This window comes from Staurois parvus, unplaced genomic scaffold (assembly GCF_062004578.1).
Source record: "Staurois parvus isolate SC_StPar_1 unplaced genomic scaffold, SC_StPar_1.0 ptg000210l, whole genome shotgun sequence".
Lineage (NCBI taxonomy): Eukaryota > Metazoa > Chordata > Amphibia > Anura > Ranidae > Staurois > Staurois parvus.
Genome location: NW_028318006.1, coordinates 1,971,010 through 1,995,777, shown reverse-complemented (window position 1 = coordinate 1,995,777; position 24,768 = coordinate 1,971,010). Strand labels below are relative to the sequence as shown.

The 24,768-nt window shown below is 42.6% G+C and overlaps 1 protein-coding gene across 3 annotated transcripts in view; it reads right to left on the bottom strand.

Annotated features, from left to right (window-relative positions):
• The window catches only part of EDEM3 (ER degradation enhancing alpha-mannosidase like protein 3), a 117,348-nt gene that overhangs the window by 11,718 nt on the left and 80,862 nt on the right, over positions 1 to 24,768 (bottom strand). For all 3 annotated transcript variants that reach the window (XM_089678822.1, XM_089678823.1, XM_089678824.1), the window contains exons 17-19: positions 22,035 to 22,229; positions 14,590 to 14,755; positions 4,978 to 5,163 (exon numbers count right to left, since the gene is read on the bottom strand). In XM_089678822.1, coding sequence (XP_089534948.1) covers positions 4,978 to 5,163; positions 14,590 to 14,755; positions 22,035 to 22,229 — 547 coding nt within the window. The remainder of the gene's footprint in view (positions 1 to 4,977; positions 5,164 to 14,589; positions 14,756 to 22,034; positions 22,230 to 24,768) is intronic.

Genomic DNA, 24,768 nt, shown 5'->3' with positions numbered 1-24,768 from the left:
AATATCTTATTGGGATTTTATGTGATAGACCAGCACAGAGTGGCACATAATTGTGAAGTGGAAGAAAATGATCAATGGTTTTCAACATTTTTTTACAAATAAATATCTGAAAAGTGTGGCATGCATTTGTATTCAGCCCCCTTTACTCTGATACTCGCAGCTACAATATAGTGGAACCAATATAAAAAAGGAAATTGAGTCCCCCTGTGTGTAATTTAATCTCAGTATACATACAGCTGTTCTGTGAAGCCCTCAGAGGTTTGTTAGAGAACATTAGTGAACAAACAGCATCATGAAGGCCAAGGAACACACCAGACAGGTCAGGGATAAAGCTGTGGAGAAGTTTAAAGCAGGGTTAGGTTATAAAGAAAATATCCCAAGCTTTGAACATCCCGCGGAGCACAGTTTAATCCATCATCCGAAAATGGAAAGAGTATGGCACAACTGCAAACCTACCAAGACATGACCATCCACCTAAACTGACAGGCCAGGCAAGGACAGCATTAATCAGAGAAGCAGCCAAGAGGCCCATGCTAACTCTGGAGGAGCTGCAGAGATCCACAGCTCAGGTGGGGGAATCTGTCCACAGGAAAACTATTAGTCGTGCACTCCACAAATCTGGCCTGTATGGAAGAGTGGCAAGAAGAAAGCAATTGTTGAAAGAAAGCCGTAAGAAGTCCTGTTTGCAGTTTGCGAGAAGCCATGTGGGGGACACAGCAAACATGTGGAAGAAGGTGCTCTGGCCAGATGAGACCAAAATTGAACTTTTTGGCCTAAAAGCAAAACGCTATGTGTGGCGGAAAACTAACACTGCACATCACCCTGTACACACCATCCCCACTGTGAAACATGGTGGTGGCAGCATCATGTTGTGGGGATGCTCTTCTTCAGCAGGGACAAGGAAGCTGGTCAGAGTTGATGGAAAGATGGATGGAGCCAACACAGGGCAATCTTAGGTGAACCTCCACCCCAGTCTCAAGTCTTTTGTAGACTCTAACAGGTTTTCTTCTTTCAGCAGGGCAATGACCCTAAACATACAGCCAGACCTACAATGGTATGGTTTAGAATATATCAAAACATATTCATGTGTTAGAATGGTCCAGTCAAAGCCCAGAGCTAAATGCAATTGAGAATCTGTGGCAGGACTTGAAAATTGCTGTTCACGGACACAATCCATCCCATTTGACAGCTTGAGCTATTTTGCAAAGAAGAATGGGCTAAAATTTCACTCTCTAGATGTGCAAAGCTGGTAGAGACATACCCAAAAAGACTTGCAGCTGTAATTGCAGCGAAAGGTGGTTCTACAAAGTATTGACTCAGGGGGGCTGAATACAAATGCAGACCACACTTTTCAGATATTTGTAAAAAAAAATTGAAAACCATTTATCATTTTCCTTCCACTTCACAATTATGTACCAATTTGTGTTGGTCTATCACATAAAATACATTTACGTTTTTGGTTATAACATGACAAAATGTGGAAAATTCAAGGGGGTATAAATACTTTTTCAAGGCACTGTAATATCTTTATCCATAAAGAAAAACAAAACAAACGTTGCTGTAATTGCTTTTGCAACTTAGCTTCAATTTGTTAGTGCATCTAAATCTGCTAGTCCATCTAACACTCCCCTCCCCATAGACTGACAATGCTGCTGCCCCTGTACTCCTTCATCCAGAGTGTAGGCATCCTAATACAGGAGGTGTGCTAATGGCCAGATCACTTGGTGAAAACAGAGGGGGGAAGAAAGCGAATGCTGCCACTACATTTAAGAAAATTGCAATACATTACATTGTTGGTTTTGGGTTTAATTCATCTTTAAAAGATAAGTTCACCTTTTGGACAAAAATAAAAAATGCACATTTTTTTGCAGGTAAAAAAATGTGCATTTATTTTTGTCCAAAAGGAGCCTGGAAAGCACTGAATCAGAGATCAGTAGATCGCTGACGCCATGCAGATCTCCTGTAGACCTGTCAGAACATCTGCTTGCCATACGGGATGTATGAGCAAGCAGATATTCTGACAGGAAGCTTCAATGAACTACCACGGCGCTCCACAATGCCGTGGTAGTTCATTTAAAACTACAAGCCCACAGTCGCTAAGGCTGTCGGGACTTGCAGTTCATGAATTCACGGAAGTCCATGAATAAATGAAGCAGCCGTGTGACGGTTACGCTGTTTTCAAATATGACAGATAATATGGGGAGAAGTTTCCCCGTACTGTCAGAGGGAGGGGGGGCAGTGAGCTGCGGCTATGGAAACATTTTACATGTTCCACACTAAAAATGGGTGGAATATGTAACATGTTCCAAAGGTGAACTTATTCTTTAAATATGTATACCGAAGCCCAGATGGAAGCTTTGCAAATCTGAAAAACAAATGCCTGCTGCTGAAAAGTCCATGAAGCACTAACAGATCTGGTAGAGTGTGCCCTAACAGGAAAGGGAGAAGCCTTATTCTTCAGACCAGCCTTTTTCCACCAGGGTGCCAAAGCACTCTGGGGTGCCTTCTAGCTTCTTCAGGGGTGCCTTGGCAAAATGCCAAAAATTTGCCCAAAACTGCCCATAAATTGTGTACAAGTCAGCAGGCAGATCAAGCCTGCCTTTTTGTTGCATAAGGCCACAGGTTTTCATTGTGCAACAATACAACCTTGGGCACTGTGCGGGCCAGCTGCCAGCATCCTAATGGCTGCTGATGTCATCAGTCGATAACATCAGATAAAAACATCCTCCTTTAATTTACCCCACCTCTCTCTGTCAGCACTGGGGCCATATTAGCTGCATGGTTGGGAGAAAATGAGGAAGAAGAAATGCTGGAATAGTAGTCAGTACCGGTGTGCAAAGTGTGATTGATTTGTAAGAATAAATCACCTCTAATGTTGGGTGTCCTACATATGTGGATGATGCTGTGTTATGTAAAACTATTAATTTAAGTTTTTATATTTCAGAATGGGGTGCCTTGAGACTCTGCATAATTTTATAGGGTGCATTGACTGAAAAAAGGTTGAGAAACAAAAAGTTCAGACTATAGGTCCTAATGAGAACTTGTCTGATCCACCTAGCAATGGTAGAGCAAGAAGCAGAGGTACACCCGTGGGAACCCTCAGGGAGCAAAGAAGACAAACTGCCTAAAAGATGCAGTAGCTAAGAGGTAAACTTTCAAAGCAAGTTCAACAGCAAGACAGTGGCGAGAATTTCTTTTGGATGTTTCAGAGCAGGACAAAAAAGGAAGAAAAGACAAATGTCCAGGTTAAGGTGTAAAGAAGATGCTACCTTCAGGAGGAAAAAAGGTTTAGGCACCAAAACTACCTTGTCCTTGTACATCACCAATAATGTCTCCATACAAGATAAAGCCGCTAAATAGAGGCTAGTGGGACTGGGAAGGATATTAAAGGGAGATCTCCCAAAAGCCTTTTTTTTTGCCAATGACCAATCACCCGAAGGTAGTTGCATATAACCCAGTTGTAATGACTCCCCATGGCCATAGTACTGCAGCAGTGGGGATTTCACACACAATCCTGACTGCTGTAATTTTCACAAGGGGACTATCTGCTTTCAGATGGAAACGACTGAAGGCTGTACAGTTGCCAGATTGCTTCCATAGACCTCTGTCTATCTAAGAGACCCAGAATGTCTCAATAAAGGGAACCTGTAACAGCAAAATGCGAAGACACACACAAAAAATGTAAGTGTCAGAGGAGACTATGTACGTAAGACACTGACTGCGCTATACGTTACATATTGCTGTGCATGCCAGAGTGAGGGCAATAATTTACTGGGCCATCATTTAAGCGTCATGCACACTGCAGCTGTCAAATGTCCCTCCAAGTTAGCCTATGTGTCCTACACACCAAAATTGCATTTAGGAGAGGAGCTTTTGGGCAGAAAAAGAAAAAAAAAAACAAACACAAAAACCCCGTCAGACATAAAAACGACAACTGCCCATGTTAGCACGCCTACATGCTAGGCGTGTTTAGAGCTTGAGATTTTTTCCATTTCAATGGCCAGAAAAAACTGAATGTTCTAGCCAATGAAATAAACAAATGCCCAAGGCATTTGAGGCGCCTAAATGCGTTGGCTTAGGCACGTTTTTGAAGCTGCTTTTCTCTTGCTAGGAGGAAAGCGTTTTAATAAATCCCCAGTGTGTATGAAGCCTTATGGTTAACTCTAAACTAATGAACTGTAAGAGCTTTTAAAGCATCACTTAAAAGTAGAACTATAGGCCTTTTTTGCAACAGCAAATGAGAGTTTTAAGCCCTGTCAGATTTTCTTTCACTATCTGTGTCCCACTGTGGAATTTCCCTTCACTTCCTGTCCCACAGCCAAACAGGAAGTGAGAGGAAATCCCTGCAAATTAACCACTTGTTAACCGCAGTTAGTTCTGAACTCTTGTGACCCGAATTCAGCCCACTAAAATCACAGAGCCAGTCCAGGCTCTGAAAAGATCACAACCATGTGGTCAGGATTCACCCAGAAGCCTGGAACGGCACCTGGCTCAGCCTCTCAGGCCAAGAGCCTAAGCCAGCCCCTCCCAACCCCTTCACAGCCCAGTGCTCCAGAGAGAGCTGTAGGGGCAGAGCACAGAACTGGTGACCGATAGTCATGGCTCTCTGCTCACATTGGATGGGAGAATTGAGAGAGCGCTGCGCTCGATTGCTCAGTTCTCAGTGCTAAGTCGGTGGGGGATTGATGCTGCATCCATCTAGGCAAGTATAATGGGTTTTTTTTTCCCCGAAAAGCCCATACTTCTCTTTTAATTACTGTCCTTCATTTGAAGAGAGAACAATAGCATTGTAATGCAAGTCGAATAAAAACACAAAAAGTTTATATAGCTACAATAAAAGCAGAGAATCTGCCCAAATGTAATCATCAAAAATGTTATAAAACAGAACATATATAATATAGTAAAGCTGTTCTTAATTTCTCCATATTTAGTAAAGGATGGTAAATGCTTCATATCAACATGGTAAGACTATTTTACCTCTGTCTTTGGCCTTATCAGACAGAAGAACCTCCACTTCTTGGTATTCACGTATTGCATCAAGAATGATATTTCCCTCCTTGCTGAACAAAAACAGCATAGGAATTGTTATGTCATCTGTATTCTTCCCATCTCCAGCCATTTGAAACAGAGGAGCTGTGTCACTGCTGCTACCATCATTATCGTCTGCAATACAAATATACAGATAAGCATACGTAGCTGGGAAAAAAAAGAGAGAATATTTTATGAGCACTTTATAAAACAGTGTGTGTGATCGGTAAACAACAAAAGTTATTCCATGAAATAATAAATTGGTGCACTGCAAATGCTAGCTAGAAAGCATTGCAGCTGTTCTAACTTCGTAACGGAATCTTCCAGAATAGAAATTTGGCAGTTACAACTTGTTTAGTTGCTGAAACTACAAAACACAAGGCTTAAGTCACTCAGCTTGGCCAGGCTCTGGAAATATCCTGACTATATGGTCGGGATCTACCCAGGTGCCTGACCACAAACTGGCTCAGCCATTCAGCATGCCACTGAGAACCTAAGCCAGCTGCTCTCACACCATCTGCAGTCCAGCGCTCCAGTTAGCGCTGGAGGGACAGAGCAGAGGGCCAGTCACTGCTCTCTCTGCTCGGAGTGGAGGGGAGAAGTGAGCGATCAGCAGTGTTAGATTGCTCAGTTCTCAATGCAGAGATGGTGGGGACAGATGCAGCATCAGATTGACCTAGCTGAGTACACAAGTTTTTTTTCCCAGCCCCATACTTCTCTTTTAATCTCTCCTGTTCTCATTGTGCTGTTCCCCTCATATTTGTTATTTAACTGTGCACTGTATCACCAATTCTTATTTCACCATGTTTGTTTCTATGTCTTGATCTGTTGCTGCCATCTGCTGGCCAGAATTTGCATGCTGCATGCCTCTGTTATAGCTAGTAAGTGTTTTCTCTGCTGGGCGTGGTTTTAGGCAAGCCTTGGTTCTGGTCACTTCCTGCAGCCATTTTATCTGCTATATAGCTGTGTGACAGGACATTCAATACCCTGGGCTTGTGAAGGCATCAGTTTTTGACCAGCAGTTAGCCTCAGGAAAGATATTACAGGACAGCATCAATACCTCTACTACCTTACAGTATTGTATCACTGTTTGTCGCTGTATTTGGACCAAATAAACCCACGCTGATTTCATTCCCGTGTATACGTTTGGATCCATCTAACCTGAGCATCTGCCGGTCCGGTCTGCTCCACTGCTTGGATACGAAGGTAGGAAGTTACACAGCTATTATCAGTTATACCTTCATTCGCCTTCATGTGGGGACAGAACAGTCAAAAACTGCCTTAAAGTCCATACCCCGCTACAGATTCCCTCAGAGTCCAGTACCACACTCAGGAATCTCCCTAGCAACAGGCCCACTTGCAGCAAATCTGCCCGGCTACAGTGCATGTTCCACAAGCCTATGCGGAAGCACTGGACATACGCAGTATCTATAGTCTTGCCTGGAAGTCCTCCACAACTCTCCAAGCCATTCTTTACATCCTATATTAACCTTTCCTTGCATAATAGAAGTACTGTTTATGCACGCTCCTTACATTGCTGTGGCCGCCGCAAAACCTCGCAATTCATTCTAAATATCTTAGAAATTTTCTCAAAGTGCCCTATCGGAGCCGTGCTGCGATTTTCAGCGCCCAATTCAAAACTTCATTTTCTTAGAGGGACAGCGCACCTTAAGTCAAAATGGCCGAAAAGGACTTTGCACAGTTCCCCGGTGATGAAATAAAGCAAATACAACCTGATGCTGATCATTATGAAGGGCAGGGAACAGAATCCACACTTCCAGCAGAACAAGTCGTGCGACCAAGACGCTCTCTCAAACCGACAGTAAAGGTCATTGAAAATTATCACACCACGAAAGATGAGCTATGTGATAACCTGGAGGAGCAATGGGAACGAGTTTCCTCCCTCATGTCCGGACTTAAATCCTCAGGTGATGCCACAAGCTTACAAGTTGCCATCGGGCGGCTGGACACAGCTCAAGAAAGATACAATAGACTGTCCACAAGGTATATAACCTTTCTAAAAGACTCTAATATCGATGAAGCCCTATCAGAACTGAGCAAGGCAGAATCAATAGCCAGACAAAGAGACGTCATGGTGCTGGATGTTAAAGGTAAAGCGGAACTCCGTATCTCGCATTTGCAAGAAACGAAATCACACAGATCAAATTCATCTAAACATTCCTCTCGGTCATACAGATCATCGTGCTCAAGAAGCTCAGCCTTGAGCGACAGATTACTAGAGGCCCGCATAAACGCAGAGCAATCCAAAGCGAGACGCTCCTTCATAGAAAAAGAAGCTCTTGCAAAGGCAGAGGCCAAGAGGGCAGAAGCAGAGGCAGAGGTCAAGAGGGCAGAAGCAGAGGCAGAGGCCAAGAGGGCAGAGGCAGAAGCAGAGGCCAAGAGGGCAGAAGCAGAGGCTCGAATAAAGATTTTTGAATCAGAGATGCAGGAGGAAATTGCATTAGCTAACGTAAGACTACTTGAGCAAGCATTGAGCCAAGGTCTTGATCCAGTCTGCTCGCTACCACAGGAGATAGATGATCCAGTTGACCGCACCAGTGACTATGTACTGAATCAGGTATCTGCGCCACCCCCAGTTTGCAGTACCGTCCAAGCCGAGAACACTGAAACCTGCAAGTCAGCTCTACCTGCGGTACCAGTGCCACCCACAGCACCCGAGCAACCTAATAACCGTTACCCGGAAGTGCCCTCTCAAGGACGGTTGTTACAGCAAGATCGCTATCAGGCATTTTCTGGCCTACCTCCACAGCTCAAGCAGCAGTCATCACAATATACAGAGGCTAAACGACAGCTCAACCCTGCAGCTACATCATTCTACCCGGAAGCATCTCACCCCTTTACGCCAGGCAGCCCATACGCCCCAGGGGCATCACAAGTCGTCATGGCCACAAGCAGTGAGAAATCAGATATGTCTGAGTTTGCCAGGTTTATGGTGAGCAGAGAGCTAATCAACACCAGTCTCTCAAAATTTGATGACCGTGCAGAGAGCTACAGAGCTTGGAAGGCAACCTTCAAGGCCGTCATCGCTAACCTCAACCTAACCGCAGAGCAGGAGTTTGACCTCTTGATCAAATGGCTGGGCCCAGGCTCCACAAATCGTGTCAAGAGCCTCAGAACTGTCTACATGGGACAAGCAGAAGCAGGTCTCGCTGCCGCCTGGCAGAGACTCGAACGTACCTTCGGCAGTGCAGAAGCAATAGAGAAGGCCCTATTCAAGAGACTGCAGAACGTTCCAAGGATCAATCTCAAGGATGTCCAGAAGCTTCAGGATTTAAGTGATCTGCTCATGGAACTGGAGCTTGCCAAGGGTGACCCTCGTCTGTCCGGGCTGTGCTACCTGGATACAGCTCATGGAGTGAACCCAATTGTCGTGAAGCTACCATACAGTCTGCAAGAAAAGTGGGCGGCATCAGTCTCAAGGTACAAAAGAGAGCATGATGTCACCTTTCCCCCATTTATTCACTTCTGTAGGTTTATCGATGAACAGTCCCAGATGAGGAATGACCCCAGCCTCGACTTCCTGGAGTTCAACACTACAGCTTCAGCGACATCACCAAGGTATGAAAGCGTCATGCATAAACACAGAGACTTCAAGAGCAGCGTGAGTGTTAGAAAGACTAACCTACCATCTCCCGTAGTACCCACGGGTAAACAGTACACTACCTCATCAGGAGATAAGACCTTCAATCGTGAATGTCCCATTCATAAAAAACCACTCTCTGAACAAATGTAGAGGGTTTAGATCCAAAACCATACAGGAGCGCAAGAAAATCCTCACCGAGCTCGGGGTATGTTTCAGATGCTGCGCTTCATTGGAGCACATGGCTAAGGACTGTAAATCTGTCATCAAGTGTGAGGAGTGTCATAGTGAAAGACATGCCTCAGCTATGCACCCAATCCCACTCTCCAGAGATTCACCTACTGCCGTCACCACCAGTCCTGCTCCAAGTCATGGCGGGGAGCCCCAAAATTACGCTAATGCAGCGACTGCTGTTTCCTGCTCATGCTTGGATGTATGTGGGGAGGGCCAGTGCGAGAAATGTTGTGCCCGAATATGCCTGATCAAGGTCTACCCAGAGGGACTACCAGGAAAGGAAGTAAAAATGTATGCCATCATTGATGACCAAAGCAACCGGTCCCTAGCAGGTCCTAAATTCTTTGAAGCCTTTGGAATAAAGGGACCATCCGAACCCTATACCTTAAACACCTGCTCGGGCCGCATAGAGACTAGCGGCAGAAGAGCACAAGGATTCATCGCTTCTCCTGTCAGTGGGGATACGGAAATACCCTTACCGACGCTGATCGAATGTGATCAAATACCCAACCATAGGGATGAGATTCCTACCCCAGAAGCTGCATTTCACCAACCTCACCTAAGGCATCTAGCCAACGTTATCCCACCTATGGACATCAACGCCGAGATTCTACTCCTGCTCGGCAGAGACAATCTAAGGGTACACAAGGTGCGTCAACAGTGTAATGGTCCTGACTATGCGCCATATGCCCAGAGACTGGACTTGGGATGGGTAATCATAGGAAATGTATGCTTAAATCAACCAGGAATTGACTCCTTCAAAACGTACGTGCGTGCAGATGGACGCACAACTTGCATTAAGCCGTGTCCTCATCACTATGAGGTGAGAGAGAAGTCTCCAGGCCTCGTACAACTACCTGACGTCATTACTCCCCTCTTTGCCGACAACTTGGGGAGATCAGTCTTTCATACAACCAAGGACGACGATAAAGTAGCCTTGTCAGTAGAGGACAGAGAATTTGTCGAGATAATGGACAGTGAGTTCTTTAAAGACGAAACCAATCACTGGGTTTCTCCATTACCCTTCCGAGCTAACAGGGTAAGACTCCCAAACAACCAGGAACAAGCTCTGTCTAGATTTAACTCTCTTCAGCGTACCATGAACAGCAAGCCTGAAATGAGAGAACACATCGTTGCCTTTATGGATAAAATATTCCGTAACAACCATGCAGAACCAGCTCCATCCTTAAGGAAGAACGACGAGTACTGCTACTTGCCTTCATTCAAAGTATATCATGCCACTAGACCTATGTCAGTAGGTTCCTTTACTAACTCTACTTGGCTTACAGGTCCGGAGTTTCTGCTAAGACAGGCGGACGAATGTGTACAGGAAGTTTTCAGCATCCAGGATCCGGATAATGATCCAGAAATCCGCGCTGAAGTTAGTGCATTGGTCACTGGAACAAAGCAAACCTCCAGCCTCGGTTGCCAGCGCTTTGAACGTTTCTCCAGTTGGATGAGACTCGTCAGGACTATCGCAAGGTTAGTGCACATTGCGAAATGTTATCACAATACTCACAAAGATAAGGATTGTCACGGTTGGCATGTCTGCCATAAACCCTTCTCTGTGGAGAACATCTCTCATAGTGAGTCCCTCATAATACGTCACGTCCAACAAGAGGAATTCAATGTAGAATGGAAGTGCTTATACAACAAACAGCAGATTCCAATAAAAAGCCCTCTTGCCAACTTAAATCCAGTTATTGACAGTTTTGGCTTGCTCAGAGTAGGTGGTCGTTTGAATCAAGCCCACCTAAGAGTTGCAGAACAAAATCCTCTCATCATTCCCAGCAAACACCATATCACCGTCTTGCTGATCCGACACTACCACAAAAAGACTGAACACCAGGGCAGGCAAATCACTGAGGGCAAGTTACGGTCTGCTGGCCTTTGGATTATAGGTATGAAAAGACGTGTGGCCCAAGTACTGCATGACTGTGTTCACTGTCGCAAAGCTAGAGGAAAACAACTACACCAACAAATGGCTGATTTGCCTGCGGACAGACTATGTACAGAGCCGCCTTTCACCTACGTTGGCCTAGACGTCTTCGGGCCATGGATGGTGTCCGCACGCAGGACCCGTGGCGGTCACGCAAACAGTAAGCGTTGGGCTGTACTATTTACTTGCATGAGTGTGCGAGCCGTTCACTTAGAGGTCATAGAATCCATGGACACATCCAGCCTTATTAATGCCTTAAGACGGTTCTTTGCAATTAGAGGACCAGTGAAACAGTTGAGGTCTGACCGTGGAAGCAACTTCATTGGAGCCTGTAGAGAACTGAACATAGATACCAAATCCATTCAAGATCACTTGGCGGAAAAGGGTTGCACCTGGATTTTCAATCCTCCTCATAGTTCCCACATGGGGGGCTCCTGGGAGAGAATGATCGGGATCTCACGCAACATCTTGAATTCTATGTTGATGGATGTAAACTCTTCAAGACTCACACATGAGACTCTAGTCACCCTTCTCGCTGAAGTTTCAGCCATCATCAATTCTAGACCCCTCGTGCCAGTATCTATGGATCCTGAAACACCAGCCGTACTGACTCCAGCTATCCTACTTACCCAAAAAACTGAGATTACGCTATTACCTAGTGGAGAATTTACTCATGCGAATATCTACCAAAAACACTGGAAACGTGTACAATACCTAGCTGATTACTTCTGGAACAGGTGGCGAAAGGAGTATCTCAATATTCTTCAAGGAAGAAGAAAGTGGCAACACCACAAACCAAACCTAAAAGAAGGCGACCTCGTGTTAATGAAGGAGCAACATACCGTACGGATTGACTGGCCTATGGGACTAATTACAAAGGTTCTTCCTAGCAAGGATGGCAAGGTCCGTAAAGTGGAGTTGAAGATCTTCAGAAAGGGTGAGCTTAAAATATTCGCAAGGCCAATTAACGAACTCATTTTGATACTACCCATCGAGAACATTCCTGCTGGGTGAACTCTCCTGAACTTGAACTTTGTGGTTCTTCTCTATTCCAACTCGGAATCTACTATATTGTTATGTTTATTGCATTCTAACATGTTCTTTGTTACAGGTTGTTTTATATTTTATGGACATTCGTCATAGTGAAATCCCTTATGGAATTTCAGACGGGGAGTGTGCTGTTCCCCTCATATTTGTTATTTAACTGTGCATTGTATCACCAATTCTTATTTCACCATGTTTGTTTCTATGTCTTGATCTGTTGCTGCCATCTGCTGGCCAGAATTTGCATGCTGCATGCCTCTGTTATAGCTAGTAAGTGTTTTCTCTGCTGGGCGTGGTTTTAGGCAAGCCTTGGTTCTGGTCACTTCCTGCAGCCATTTTATCTGCTATATAGCTGTGTGACAGGACATTCAATACCCTGGGCTTGTGAAGGCATCAGTTTTTGACCAGCAGTTAGCCTCAGGAAAGATATTACAGGACAGCATCAATACCTCTACTACCTTACAGTATTGTATCACTGTTTGTCGCTGTATTTGGACCAAATAAACCCACGCTGATTTCATTCCCGTGTATACGTTTGGATCCATCTAACCTGAGCATCTGCCGGTCCGGTCTGCTCCACTGCTTGGATACGAAGGTAGGAAGTTACACAGCTATTATCAGTTATACCTTCATTCGCCTTCATGTGGGGACAGAACACTCATTTATAGACATTATAAACCAAATAAATGCTAATTGTGTAAACTGCAACAGCCCCCTCTGCATCTGGTGTTTTAGTCGAGTGTTCTCACCCCAGGCGCTTGTCCTGGAGTAGGATCACCCTCAACTGAACCATGTCTAGCATCAGGCCTAAATATTTCAACCTTTGTGTAAGGATAGAAGTCTGACTTGAATTGAAATCTCATCTAAACCTCTCCAGCATTTTCACTGTTCAAATCACACTGAGCTCCACAAGTGGAGCAGACTGCTCTCTCAGAAGCAATTTGTCCAGTTAACCTATGACATGAATATCCTGAGTATGCAGGAGCCCCAAGACCGGGGCTAGTACCCTGGTGAATACTCAGAGCACTGGACAGACAAAATGATAGGGCCACAAACTAAAAGTGGCAGTCTTCCCATGCAAATCGTGGGAACCCTTAGAAAGGTGGGAATATTGGGATGTGCAGACAAGCAGGGAGGCAGCCACTGACCACACTGATTCCACATAAAACTTCTGCACTTGGGAAAACTTCCTGCTGTCTTGGAAGTCCAACACTTGGGTGTGACCTAAAGAATGTCTTTTGTAAAAAAAAAAAGCAACAGTGTCTTTTTACGATACAACAGTGTACTCTTTCCCACCATTACCTTGGCCAGTAGTAGCTCTGCTGACCAACATTTCAGCCATTAAATCTTGCATGTGTGCACCGCCAGGAGGCCCAGCCGCAAGGTCTGCTGAATGAAGTCCATTAAAAGCATCCACCAAGAAACTAAGAGCACAGGGAAAATCCTCCAGGTACCTTCCCAACTCTGTATCAACATGGTCAGGGTGTTTGTTTTTTGACATCCAGTGTGCCCAGACCTTGAGGCTTTGACCCACTCCCACAAATTTCAGGTTGTTAGCGGAAAGGATTCTGGAAAGCTGGTGATGTAACCCAGTAACAATAGATGAGAATTCCTCCCCTGACACAAGAAAAGCAGAAAAACCAGACAGATGAACAGAATCAGAGCCACAAGGAACTGTTCTCAAGTAGATACAGGGCAAGAGGATCTGTGTCCATGTTCCTCTCTACCTAATAAAGGGATATGGGACCCCCTTACTGGTGGAGTCCAAACTTCACCCTTCACTGCGCCTTGTCACAAATGCGTTCAGGGACACAACTCCCAAGGTGGGGATCACCTGGAGCATTCAGCCAGTCCACCAGGCAATACATCATTGCATAGAGTCCCGTTACAGAGTTCTGTGCTGAATGGTAATATAAAAAGCAGTCCCCATGTTTCCAGTCCGGGTACCGTTCCTCTTTAATCAATTGCTGTAGATAGCAGAGCTGGATATGCCAGTCTCCTAATCCCAGGAGACAATTAGCTAAAACTAGCAGAGACTGCACAGACATGACTATGACTTACACACTGTAAGGGAGGGGTCATGCCTGTGAGTGGATTGCCTGTCTTTTTGCCAATGTTCAATCATCTGAAGATGGCAGCATAATCCTATAATGAATGTAAAAATACCCTGTGTCCTGGAATGTACAATAAGACAGAGAATAGGCAAAAAAGGTATCTGTGTTATCTGCCAACAGATTTGTGTTTGTGTATCCAGCCCTGACATTTACACAGCTTTGTCACACAGCAAAGCCCTGTCTGGAAGTGGAGGAGATCTGTTTTTTCTCAAATGCAATTCAGTAATCCTTATAAGTCTCTTCTTCACCTTCACCCTGTGACTGGGCATTGAAAGGAGAAGCAGCATACTGATGAGTTCGTTTCTCTGTAACTTTACGCTGTCCTATCAGCGTGTCCCTTTCACCACAGCTTAATTGATTGGCTTTTAATGCTGATCTTTCCCCCTCTCAAGTCAAAATTTAGATTCTTGTGCTGCTTGCATTTAAACATACAATTAGGCAGGTAGAGTTACATTAATTTGTTTAATTTATAACTGCATGGAGTTCAGCTTACCGTCTAATAAGCCACACAATGATCACATTAGAAAAATGAACTACAGAGAAACACAAAAACTCTGGATGGGCAGGGCATCAAGCAAGGTAAGAACATAGATGAAGAATAAAAACTATCACCTTTTCTAAGCACCTACCAATAACAATTCCTCCAACGGCTCCAGATTTCTGTACATTTCGAGCCTTCTCTGCGAACATGCACTGACCTCTCTGCATAAGTGCAATTCTCCCTTTGATGGTTTCAGCATTTGTTATTTCTGAGCAGCCACTGTAAGGTTCAGCTTTGGCTACAAAGCCCCGGGTCTGTGGAAACAGAATGGTAATGAACACATCAGGATCAAATTATTTTCTGGATAACTATACTAACTGCATTTCATGAAACAACTTTCCAAAGATTTGGATCTGGATCAAAGCCTCACCATAGCATAACATTACAAAACAGGGTAAGTTCCTATAAGTACTGCATCCATAATTTCCAGACTGCTCTATTGCTACTGTAGTTGATAATGTAAAAACAAAAGCTAGAACATGCTAGCATACTTGACCACGAATTCAAAGATTATTTATTGTGTAATCTACACTCATAGGTCCCTCTATTAGGCACACCTATCCAAGGTTTTGATATTGACAGAAACAATACTCCAATACTCGGATGAGCTAAACTGATATACTGCTCAACTGTTATTAAAGCAAATCTAAGGTCAAAATGTAAAATCCGATATTTATTATTGTTATTTTTCGTCACTACCTCCCCAAGTCGGGAGTGGGTAATTTGAGCGCATGCTGCCTTTTCTGGATGTGGTAGCTATCTCTCAGGATCCCTCTCTGGAATTGAACGCTGATTCCCTGTTACTTGTGATCACCATGGTAGGCTTAGAAAATACCATCGAAAGTTCATAGGGCAGACATCTGAATGTCTCGTCACCATCATGAGGAAGTGCGATCGGCCCCGAGGTTATCTAAAGTCATCTAAGCGGTTGGGGAGCGGCAACCCAAGGTAACGCACCAACGTAATCTGTGATTATAGCATTGGCCAATCACAGCGATCACACATATAAAAAAAGGCTGAAGCCTTTGAAGACCTTCCGTTCACTGCTTAATTAGCTGATTATAGTGGGACACTTTGGGCCTAGAATGTTGCAACTTTTCACAATATTCTAATTTTCTGAGATTGTGAATTTGGGGTTTTCATGAGCTGTAAGCCATAATCATCACAATTATGACAAATCACGGTTTGAACTATCTTGCTTTGCATGTAATGAGTCTCTCATATATTAGTTTCACCTTTTAAGTTGCATTACTGAAATAAATGAACTTTTGCAAGATATTCTAATTTTTCAAGTTTCACCTTTATATTATATTATAAAAAGGCCCCACTGTGCCTGACCTTTTAACCGGAGCTTCAGGTTTCAAGCAGACTCTCCAGATATATTAATAGTCATGTGCATAAACTTCCCAGCTCCAGGATACACCAACCAGCCTTTTCTTTATTATAAACGCTGGCAAGTCTGGGGCCCCTTCAGGCAGGGTCCCGAATGTAGACAGTGAGACCACTCACAGTGTTCCCAATCACTATCACACGAATCACAGTGTCACCAGACCAATGTAGCTGGCAACAGTATTCCTGATCACAAACACACCAGTGACAATGTCACCAGATCAGTGCAGCCAGCTACAATGTTTCTGTCCACTAGCCACACCAGTGCCATAGGCACCAAAGCCAGTGCAGCCATCAACAGAGTCCCTGGTCTCTGCCACATTAGTAGAGTGTCACCAGATTCAGTGCAGTGAACAGCATTCCTGATCATTACCACACCTGTGCAGTGTTGCCACTGCCTGCCACCTGTATTGACCTTGGTCTATTTATGGACCATGTTTCTGCCTGCTATCTGGGTCAATCGTTTGCCTGTTTATTGACCATGTTTCTGCCTGCAGTCTGAATTGACCCATTTGCACACCCAGCTAACTATATTCCTGATAGACACCAGTTCTCTCCTGCAGACAACTGCACTCCTGGAACCACAGGAAATCTTTCATTCAACCTTTGTCCAGCCTCCTGTACCTCCTTGGTCAGTGAACATGGCATTCCTGGGGGTACCCAGGAATGCCATGAGTCTTCAGTTTTAGTAGCAAGCAGCATAACACAGCGTAACACAGGAACAGAGCGGAGGGAGACCCATTTCCTGTACTCTAAGATATGGAATTTACAGGCAAGTCAAAATTATTTTTAACTTATTGTAAAGTACAGTACAAAGACTTGATATTCAAAGACCCTGGGACATCTCCAAGCAATAAATTAAAAGGGTGGGCAATAACAAGGTAAACAGAACTGTGCCAACAGGCCCAACAATAATGAAGGTCAACAGATTCAACAGAGTGCTGCTGCAAGAATCTTTCGAGCACGAAGTGTGAACTATAGACACCCAAGGCCGAGGCCAGAGAACATAAGGCCCCCCCAGGAAAGTAAACCGAGCATTGGATTACCACTATTTATACTAGCCTTTGCATTCTCACTTCTCTTGGATGATCTTGAGGTGGCTCCATGCGATAATACTCTTTTATATTCTCCTTCTAGTGGAGTGAGTTTGTATATATATATGTATATATATATATATATATATATAATATATATATATATATATATATATATATATATATATATATATATATATAGGCTCACATACGTGTCTCTTGCTACCTTTATCTGGGTTGGACTTGTTCGGCTATTGAATATACCATTATATTATATTATATACTTTATTTGAGCCTCTATAGCAATAATCCATGTGCTCAAGCTATAGATTATACTACCCTTTTTTGTAAAATAATAAACAGGAGATCTTCTTCATTTATGGCTTCTATTATACTTGATAGAACCCCTTATGGGCTGCTGCAATGTGGTCCTTGCTGGTGAATGGTCCAAGAGGGGGGTCCCTGCATGCCCTCTCCCTGACGTGTCACTTGGAGAGCATCCTCATTCAATTACCGATGAATATCTGTCATCAGATTTTGCTCACATATTTTCAAAGTGATATCATGTATTATGTTGTTCACACTTATCTGATACGTTATGTTTCAGACCTGACATATTTATACCATGAAGAAGGAAATATGAGTTCTGAAATGTGTTGGATTTATCTGGACAATATCACTATACAAGTTCTTTTTGGCTGCTAACCCATTTGTCAGTTGATGTATTACAGACTGGCAGGTCTTGTGCACACTGTGTGTACTCTGTATGTGAACTATGATCCACTGTATTGTAACTCACTGCATCTAATCTTTTGATTCTTTTTACCGCAATAATTTTTTGTAGAAATTACTGTTTTATACTTTTGTATATTCACTGCAGTTTTTGCCATATAAAGTCCCAGGGGAATTAATTTTTTCTTGGTCTTTATATATTGGAATGTTGACAAAAACAGTCTAAATAATGGTGGGACATTTTACCATATTCTTCATTTTTGCATAGAAGGGAAAGAATAGGTGCAAGTGTCTTTGTGAAAACTTTGGTAGCAAAGGACAGGTCAAAAGGATGTGAAACAAAGCGGTTGTCTCCTATTTCCTATTGCAAAGTGCAAAAAGGCCTCAGGGGCTCTTTATTGGAAAGAAAATTGGGGGAAGACTTGATGGATTTTTTGCTCCAGGTCTTGTGACAAAAGGACTGGTTTAGAAGTTGAAGCCTGGGTAGAGCACTGAGATGCTGTGCATTTGGATGAGGTAGAAACCCTTGAGGATGGAGGCCGCAGAGTCTTCTGGTGAAGAGGTGTGGCTACGCATTTCGAAGCACACACACTCCTTTCTTAACCACTTCCTCTCCAGCCCATGTATATAAAAAGCTGGACAGGAACAGGGCAGGAGCGGGTTGCCGTTCATAAATGGCACCCGCTATTTTAGCCTGTGTGTGCTTCCTGGGAGCGCTGATCGCTGTACGGGGTCTCTGTGTGAGATCCCAATCATGTGATCACTGATTGGCCAATCAGTGATCACATGAATAGTAGTAAGCAAGATGTCACTTCTGACATCATTGCTTACTACTTGTGAAATCTGTGAATGATCACAGAAGTCACATGGTACAGGGCCTTTCACAACAGCCTTGTACCATGTGACAAGCTGTGACCAATCACAGCTCTCACAGGATTTCTCAATGGCTGCAAGAATGAAGTCAGAGAGAAGGAGAAATTATTGCTTTTACAGCCTTTATGGTGTAAAAGCAATCCGTGTTAAAAAAAAAAAAAATCTTCATCACTGCACTGCTAGGGTGACAGTATGTTAAAAAAAAAACCAAATAATATAAAAAAATAAAATAAAAATGTAAAAAAATAATTTTTTTAAATAATTTTTGGTTATAAACTAATTTGGGTTATTTTTTTTTTTACTAAAAAGATAGCTGGCCAAAATTTATGAAGCAAGATTATTGATTTGCAAAATTTTATAAGAAAAACACTTTTTCAAAATATTTGGACTTTTTCATTTATATAGTAAAGAAAAATAAAATCCTAGTGGTGAATAAATACCACCAAAATAAAATTTTCATCTGTCTAAAAAAAAATGCTAAAAAATTCATATGGTTACAGTGTTGCATGACAGCACAATTGTCAAAGTGTGACAGCTAAAAGCTGAAAATTTGCCTGGACAGGAAGGGGATAAAAGTGTCCAGATTTGAAATGGTTAAGCTCCAAAAGCATAGCTACAACTCTTCTTCACTGAATTATTCCATTGGGACATCACTACCAACTTGTGCTGTCAGTGCGTTACAGCAGGATGGGTAATAACGGGAATACAAGCAGATACCTGTATTTTTATCTCATATTATGAGGAGCGAATTGTGATTTTAATAAATTAAAATGGTTCAATACTACACTTAGTTGGCTCTCCCTCTCTTTCCCTATTGCGCTATGTAAGAAGGACATTCAAAGGGCATAAAACTATAAAACTGAGGTGTCTTTTACAAGCAGTTTCAGCTGATTAGGCTTTGAGCCACAAGATTCTGCACATGCAGAGAGCAGTGCCATAACTTGTTCTAGGGCATCAACACAAAAAAACAAAGCAGAAGGCAACTGATATAATTACTGCCAAGAAACAGTCCTGGAATACAGGATGGTGTTGGTTGTATATTGATCTAGTCCAATTATCTGCAGTCTGGCTGACAGAAATTGAAGCAATAGATGGTTGCAGACCTGGGCCTGTGAGAGTAAAGAGCCTTTAAGAGCATCTCAAAATTTCTGTAAGCAGAATCCTTGAATGTAGGTACATCTTCAATTGGTACAGTAAGAGATTTGTTTAAGACTGAAAAGGCAGGGTCTACTGCCAGAACAGACAACTTTTTGAGAACTTTTTTTCAACTGGATAGAGCTTGGCAATGGTTCTTGGAGAGGTGAAAATCTTTTCTGGATTTACCCATTCACCATAGCTTGTTTATTCTATTTGTTCATGCACAGAGAATGTATTTTTAGATTTATCAGGTTTCTTTGTACCCAAAGTGGCATGGCGAGATAGAGAATTAAGTGTGACAATGCCAATGCCTTTGCGCAGAGCAGAAGTGAGCACTTCAGCTCTGGCAAGCATACTTAGTGATGCAGTAACATCAATTGTGTGGGAGCCTACAGCCTCCTCTAGCATTTCTTTCAGGTCTTCTTCAGGTAGAAATGGTGGGGCTTGAGAAGGAGCCAGGCATTTCTGAGACCTGGGCAGTGACAGCTATATTAAAGCAGTTCGTTATCTGGGAAATTGTGACAGAGCTGCAGAAAAGTCTGCCTTAGCCAGGTAGGCTGCTTGTTGTATGCCTGAGATGAAAGCTAGAATAAAATGCAGAGACCAGTGTTAAAACTGGGTCCTGCTCCAGTGCAAGGGCAGTATCATCATTATGATCATCTGAACTTATCCCTTATGCCTGGTTTCTGCCATTGCTATGGGCGATCATATTCCCCAGTGGTGTACTCACAGTAGAAACGTGCAGAAATTAGGCAAGCATGTCCGAGGAGTACACAGCAACCCGGGTGCAGACTGCCCTGTTGGCAAGCCCTTGTGGCTACAAGATAGGAAGAAGTGCCTGAGCACTTTACCAGCAACTCTGCCTAGAGTTCTTTATAAAGCGCGAAGCCCGTGGTGTGATGTAACACCTAGTCATCCACTTGAGACTAAGCTCCAGATGGCTGAATTTTCACACATATTGCTGCTTTGCTGATTTTTTTTTTTTGCATGTAAATGCATATTATTCAGAATACATACAAACAATGTAAAGCAAGTAATGGACATAGTGTGACCCATACTTGCTATGGGCCTACAGTAACTGTGTAAAAAACAGACCCTGCCTTACCTGTCCATGTTACGAATTCCTATAGTGAGTCCAGGCTTTGCCTGTCATGGTGTGCATACCCCCAAAGCTATCTTCAGGGTCTGGGTTCCATAGGGATGGACCACGACTCTGAACCTGTACAGCACACTGCAGCTAAATGACACGCATTGCACAAAGTGCTGAGTTCAGCTCCCAACCAGGATGACGTGCCTGAAGCAGCATGACATATCAACTTTACGGAGGTTGCACCAATCCAGATGCACTGCTTCTATTGTATTAGAAGATAGTGAGGAGCTTGAGTGAAAAACTGATTGCCGATTCCAAAGAAAAACACCAAATTAGTTAAGCTAAGAGTGATTGCTCCGCAAGAGAGAAGAGGTCTATCATCTTAGGACACTAGCAAAAACTAGTAGAGGACACAAGGGGGTAGGAATATAGGGGAAACACTTTTTATGCAAATATATTTTTAAGTATATGTTGACAGTAACCTAAAGTTAAACTTTTTATTGTACATACAGGTGAAACTCAAAAAATTTGAATATCGTGTAAAAGTTAATTTATTTCAGTAATGCAACTTAAATTTAATTATTAGTGAAATTAATATATGAGAACCCTTTGCAGGTGTTATGGCTTAATTATCTGATTATAGTGGGACACTTTGAGCCTAGAATATTGCACCTTTTCACAATATTCTAATTTTCTGAGATTGTGAATTTGGGGTTTTCATGAGCTGTAAGCCATAATCATCACAATTATGACAAATCACGGCTTGAACTATCTTGCTTTGCATGTAATGAGTCTATCTCATATATTTGTTTCACCTTTTAAGTTGCATTACTGAAATAAATGAACTTTTGCACGATATTCTAATTTTTCAAGTTTCACCTGTAGACTCCTAAGAGTCAGCCATCCTGACATCTGATATTTCAATAAATGATAACTGCTGAACTCTGCTGGTGAACATAAAGACTCCTAGTTTCAGGGCTCCTCTTAAAATACCACTTTTCCCACCATTTGGAAAACAACATTTACTAAAATATATCAGTAGAAGGAGCCACCAAATAGACTAACATTGCAGATCCTATCACTTCATTTAACTGTTAGAATTGTTAGATCTGCATACATGTCCCCAGTCAGGTATCAACAAACGAAAACAGCCAGAACGTCAGTATGACAGCCATGGGACTGCGATTTGTAGAAGGTCACCAATGGCAATGTATACTTTTCTCAGGAAAGGTTTCCAGGCAGCTAACACATGTAATTTAAACACCAGTACTCACATACCCCTGCAATGTTCTTGGAGAGATCCATTCCAAACTGAGCAGGACCTGCAGTCAATACCACTCTTCCATAAAATGGATGAGAAACTATCTGAACCGCACGTGGTGGCAACTGCTGTTCCTTCTGCTGTTGGCTGGAGAGTTCAATCATTTCTTGCATAAAACGCAAGCCATCTTCAGCATCTATAGAGCTGGCAGCCTGGAAAACAGTTAACAACATTTAAATCACCATTACTTTCCTAAGCTTCTTATGAACAACTTATTTTATTCTCGGGTGAATGTGAAATCGCAAGAACACTTTTGTAGGAGGCATGAGACCTTACAGTGGGTGGAAAAACATCCAAGAACTATTAGATGTGGTGGTTGCATTAGTTTTCTTTTTGAATGTTTTTTAAACTTTATTTTCACCTGGTGATTCAGCCAGTAAGTCTTTTATTTTTAACTCCCCTTTTACACATTAATCTGTCCGAACAAAGTAGCAGTTAGAGGGTTGAGAAAAAAAAATTAACACCCAACAGGGGTGCTTACAAAGGTCAGCTTAAATTAATTTATATACAGTGGATATAGAAAAGGATAACTCCCCTTTAAACATAATCACATTTTGTTGCTTTGCAGCTTGAAATGATGACAGACACAGGTTTTGTTTTGTCCAGTTGTATTTATATAACATCCATGTAAAAGATAGAACACCAACATGTCCAAAAACATTTGTACAAAATTCAAAAACAGAATCACCGAGTTGGAAAAAGGCTCAATCAGGTGTAGCTAATCACCTTCGCAATGGTTCACAAATCCACTTGACTTTCAACTGTGATCAGCTGTGGTCATTTCATTAACTCAATATGGAGAGCTTTCCTGGAGCATTTCAGTCTCTGATAGTGCAACTGAAGCAAACAATCAACAATAGATGGCAAGGCACAGTCAAGAGATCTCCAGAATAAAAGTTGTGGACAGGAGAAGGTTGCAAAAACATTTCAAAAGCTTTATCATTGCCAAAAAGCACAGTGAAGTCTATTATTAAGAAATGAAAGGTATCTGGTACAATAAAGACCCTTCCTGGATCAGGATGTTGCTCCAAAGTGGATGAAAGAGCCAGGAGGAAACTGGTCCAAGAGGCCTACAGCAACTCTGAAGCAGTTGCAGGAATTTATGACAGTGCTCATAGTGTGCATGTAACAAAATCACAAATTCTCCACAAATGTGGCTTGTATGGGAGGGTTGCAAGAAAAAAAAGCCGCTGCTCAAGAAAAGCCACATGCAGTCACAACTGAGCTTTGCCAAAATGCACCTTGAAGATTCTGAGGCCACATGGAAAAAGGTCAGATGAGACTAAAAGTGAATTACTTGGCCTCAACAATAAACGATATGTCTAGTGGAAATCCAATACAGCTCACCATCCAAATAACGCCATTCCTACAGTAAAGCATGGGGGTGGTAATATCCTGTTAGGGGGGTGTTTCTCTGCAGCAGGGACTGGAGCACTTGTCAGGATAGAAAGAAAATGGATTTGGCAAAACACCATCAACTTCTTGAGGAAAATCTGCTGCCCTCTGCCAAAAAGTTTTCAATAAGAAGAAGGTTCACCATCCAACATGGTAATGACCGAACGCTCACAGCAAAATTAACCACACAGTTGTTTAACGAAAAAGGTCTATGTTCTTGCATGGCCTAGTCAGAGCCAAGACTTACACCCTTTGAAAATATGCGAAGATTGCAGTCCACAGTCACCATAAAATTTTACTGAACTTGAGCAGTTCTGCAAAGAAGAGTGGGCAAATGTTGCAGGATCTAGATGTGCAAAGTTAGTAGAGATATATCCCAAAAAACTAAATGCTGTAGTTAAACCAAAAGGTGGTTGAAGTGTTACTAAACCCACAACAGTAAAATCAGTCTGTATATGCAGCAAAGCATGCTTGTTATACTCACTGTGAAACCTAAGGGGTTAATCCACCACATTGTGTAAAAACACTGCTTAATCCTGACTTCTCTTATCCTCTCCTTCTTCCAGTGTCCCCCTCTTATCTCCTGATAAGACATATCATGTGGCGTCACTCTGCACATGCTCAGTGTGGTATGTATTGCTAGAAAGGTTTGTTTTTTTTTCCTTGGGAGAGTGCATGTGATCAGCACAGGGCCAATCCGTGCTGTCCAGAGGTCAGGGGTCCTGCATGCTCCTGCAGCAGAATGAAAACTCCTCCTACAAGCTTTAACATGTCCTTGGTTGGACACTGATAAAAGTCATAGGATTGGTCTAACTGCTGATAACAAAAGGTATTTAGCGGTTTATATTTACTAAAATAATTACACTTTCATGTTCTGTTTACTGTTGGAGACCAGATATAGTGAATGCAGGGTCCTGGGTTTAGTAACACTTAAAAAAAAAAAAAAAAAAAAAAAAAAAAACCCTGACAGAAGGAGGTGATCTTTTCTCCAACTTGCGGATTATGTTTTTGATTTTTTTTTTTAATTTTGTGCTGACATGTTGGTGTTTTATTTTTCCCTTGGATGTTATAAACTGTGTGTCCTCATTTCAGGCTGCAAAGCAACAAAATATGATTATTTTCAAAGGGGGGGGGGGATTCTTTTCTATACCCACTGTAAAACCTTTATCCCCAAAAGGAAAAATAACTTCTCTGTAAATGCTTACAAAGTATTAGCTGGAGTTCAGCTTCAATTTGTCAATCAAATCCATCTTAATGTACTAGTATAACACTACCTTTTTCCAAGATTGATATTGC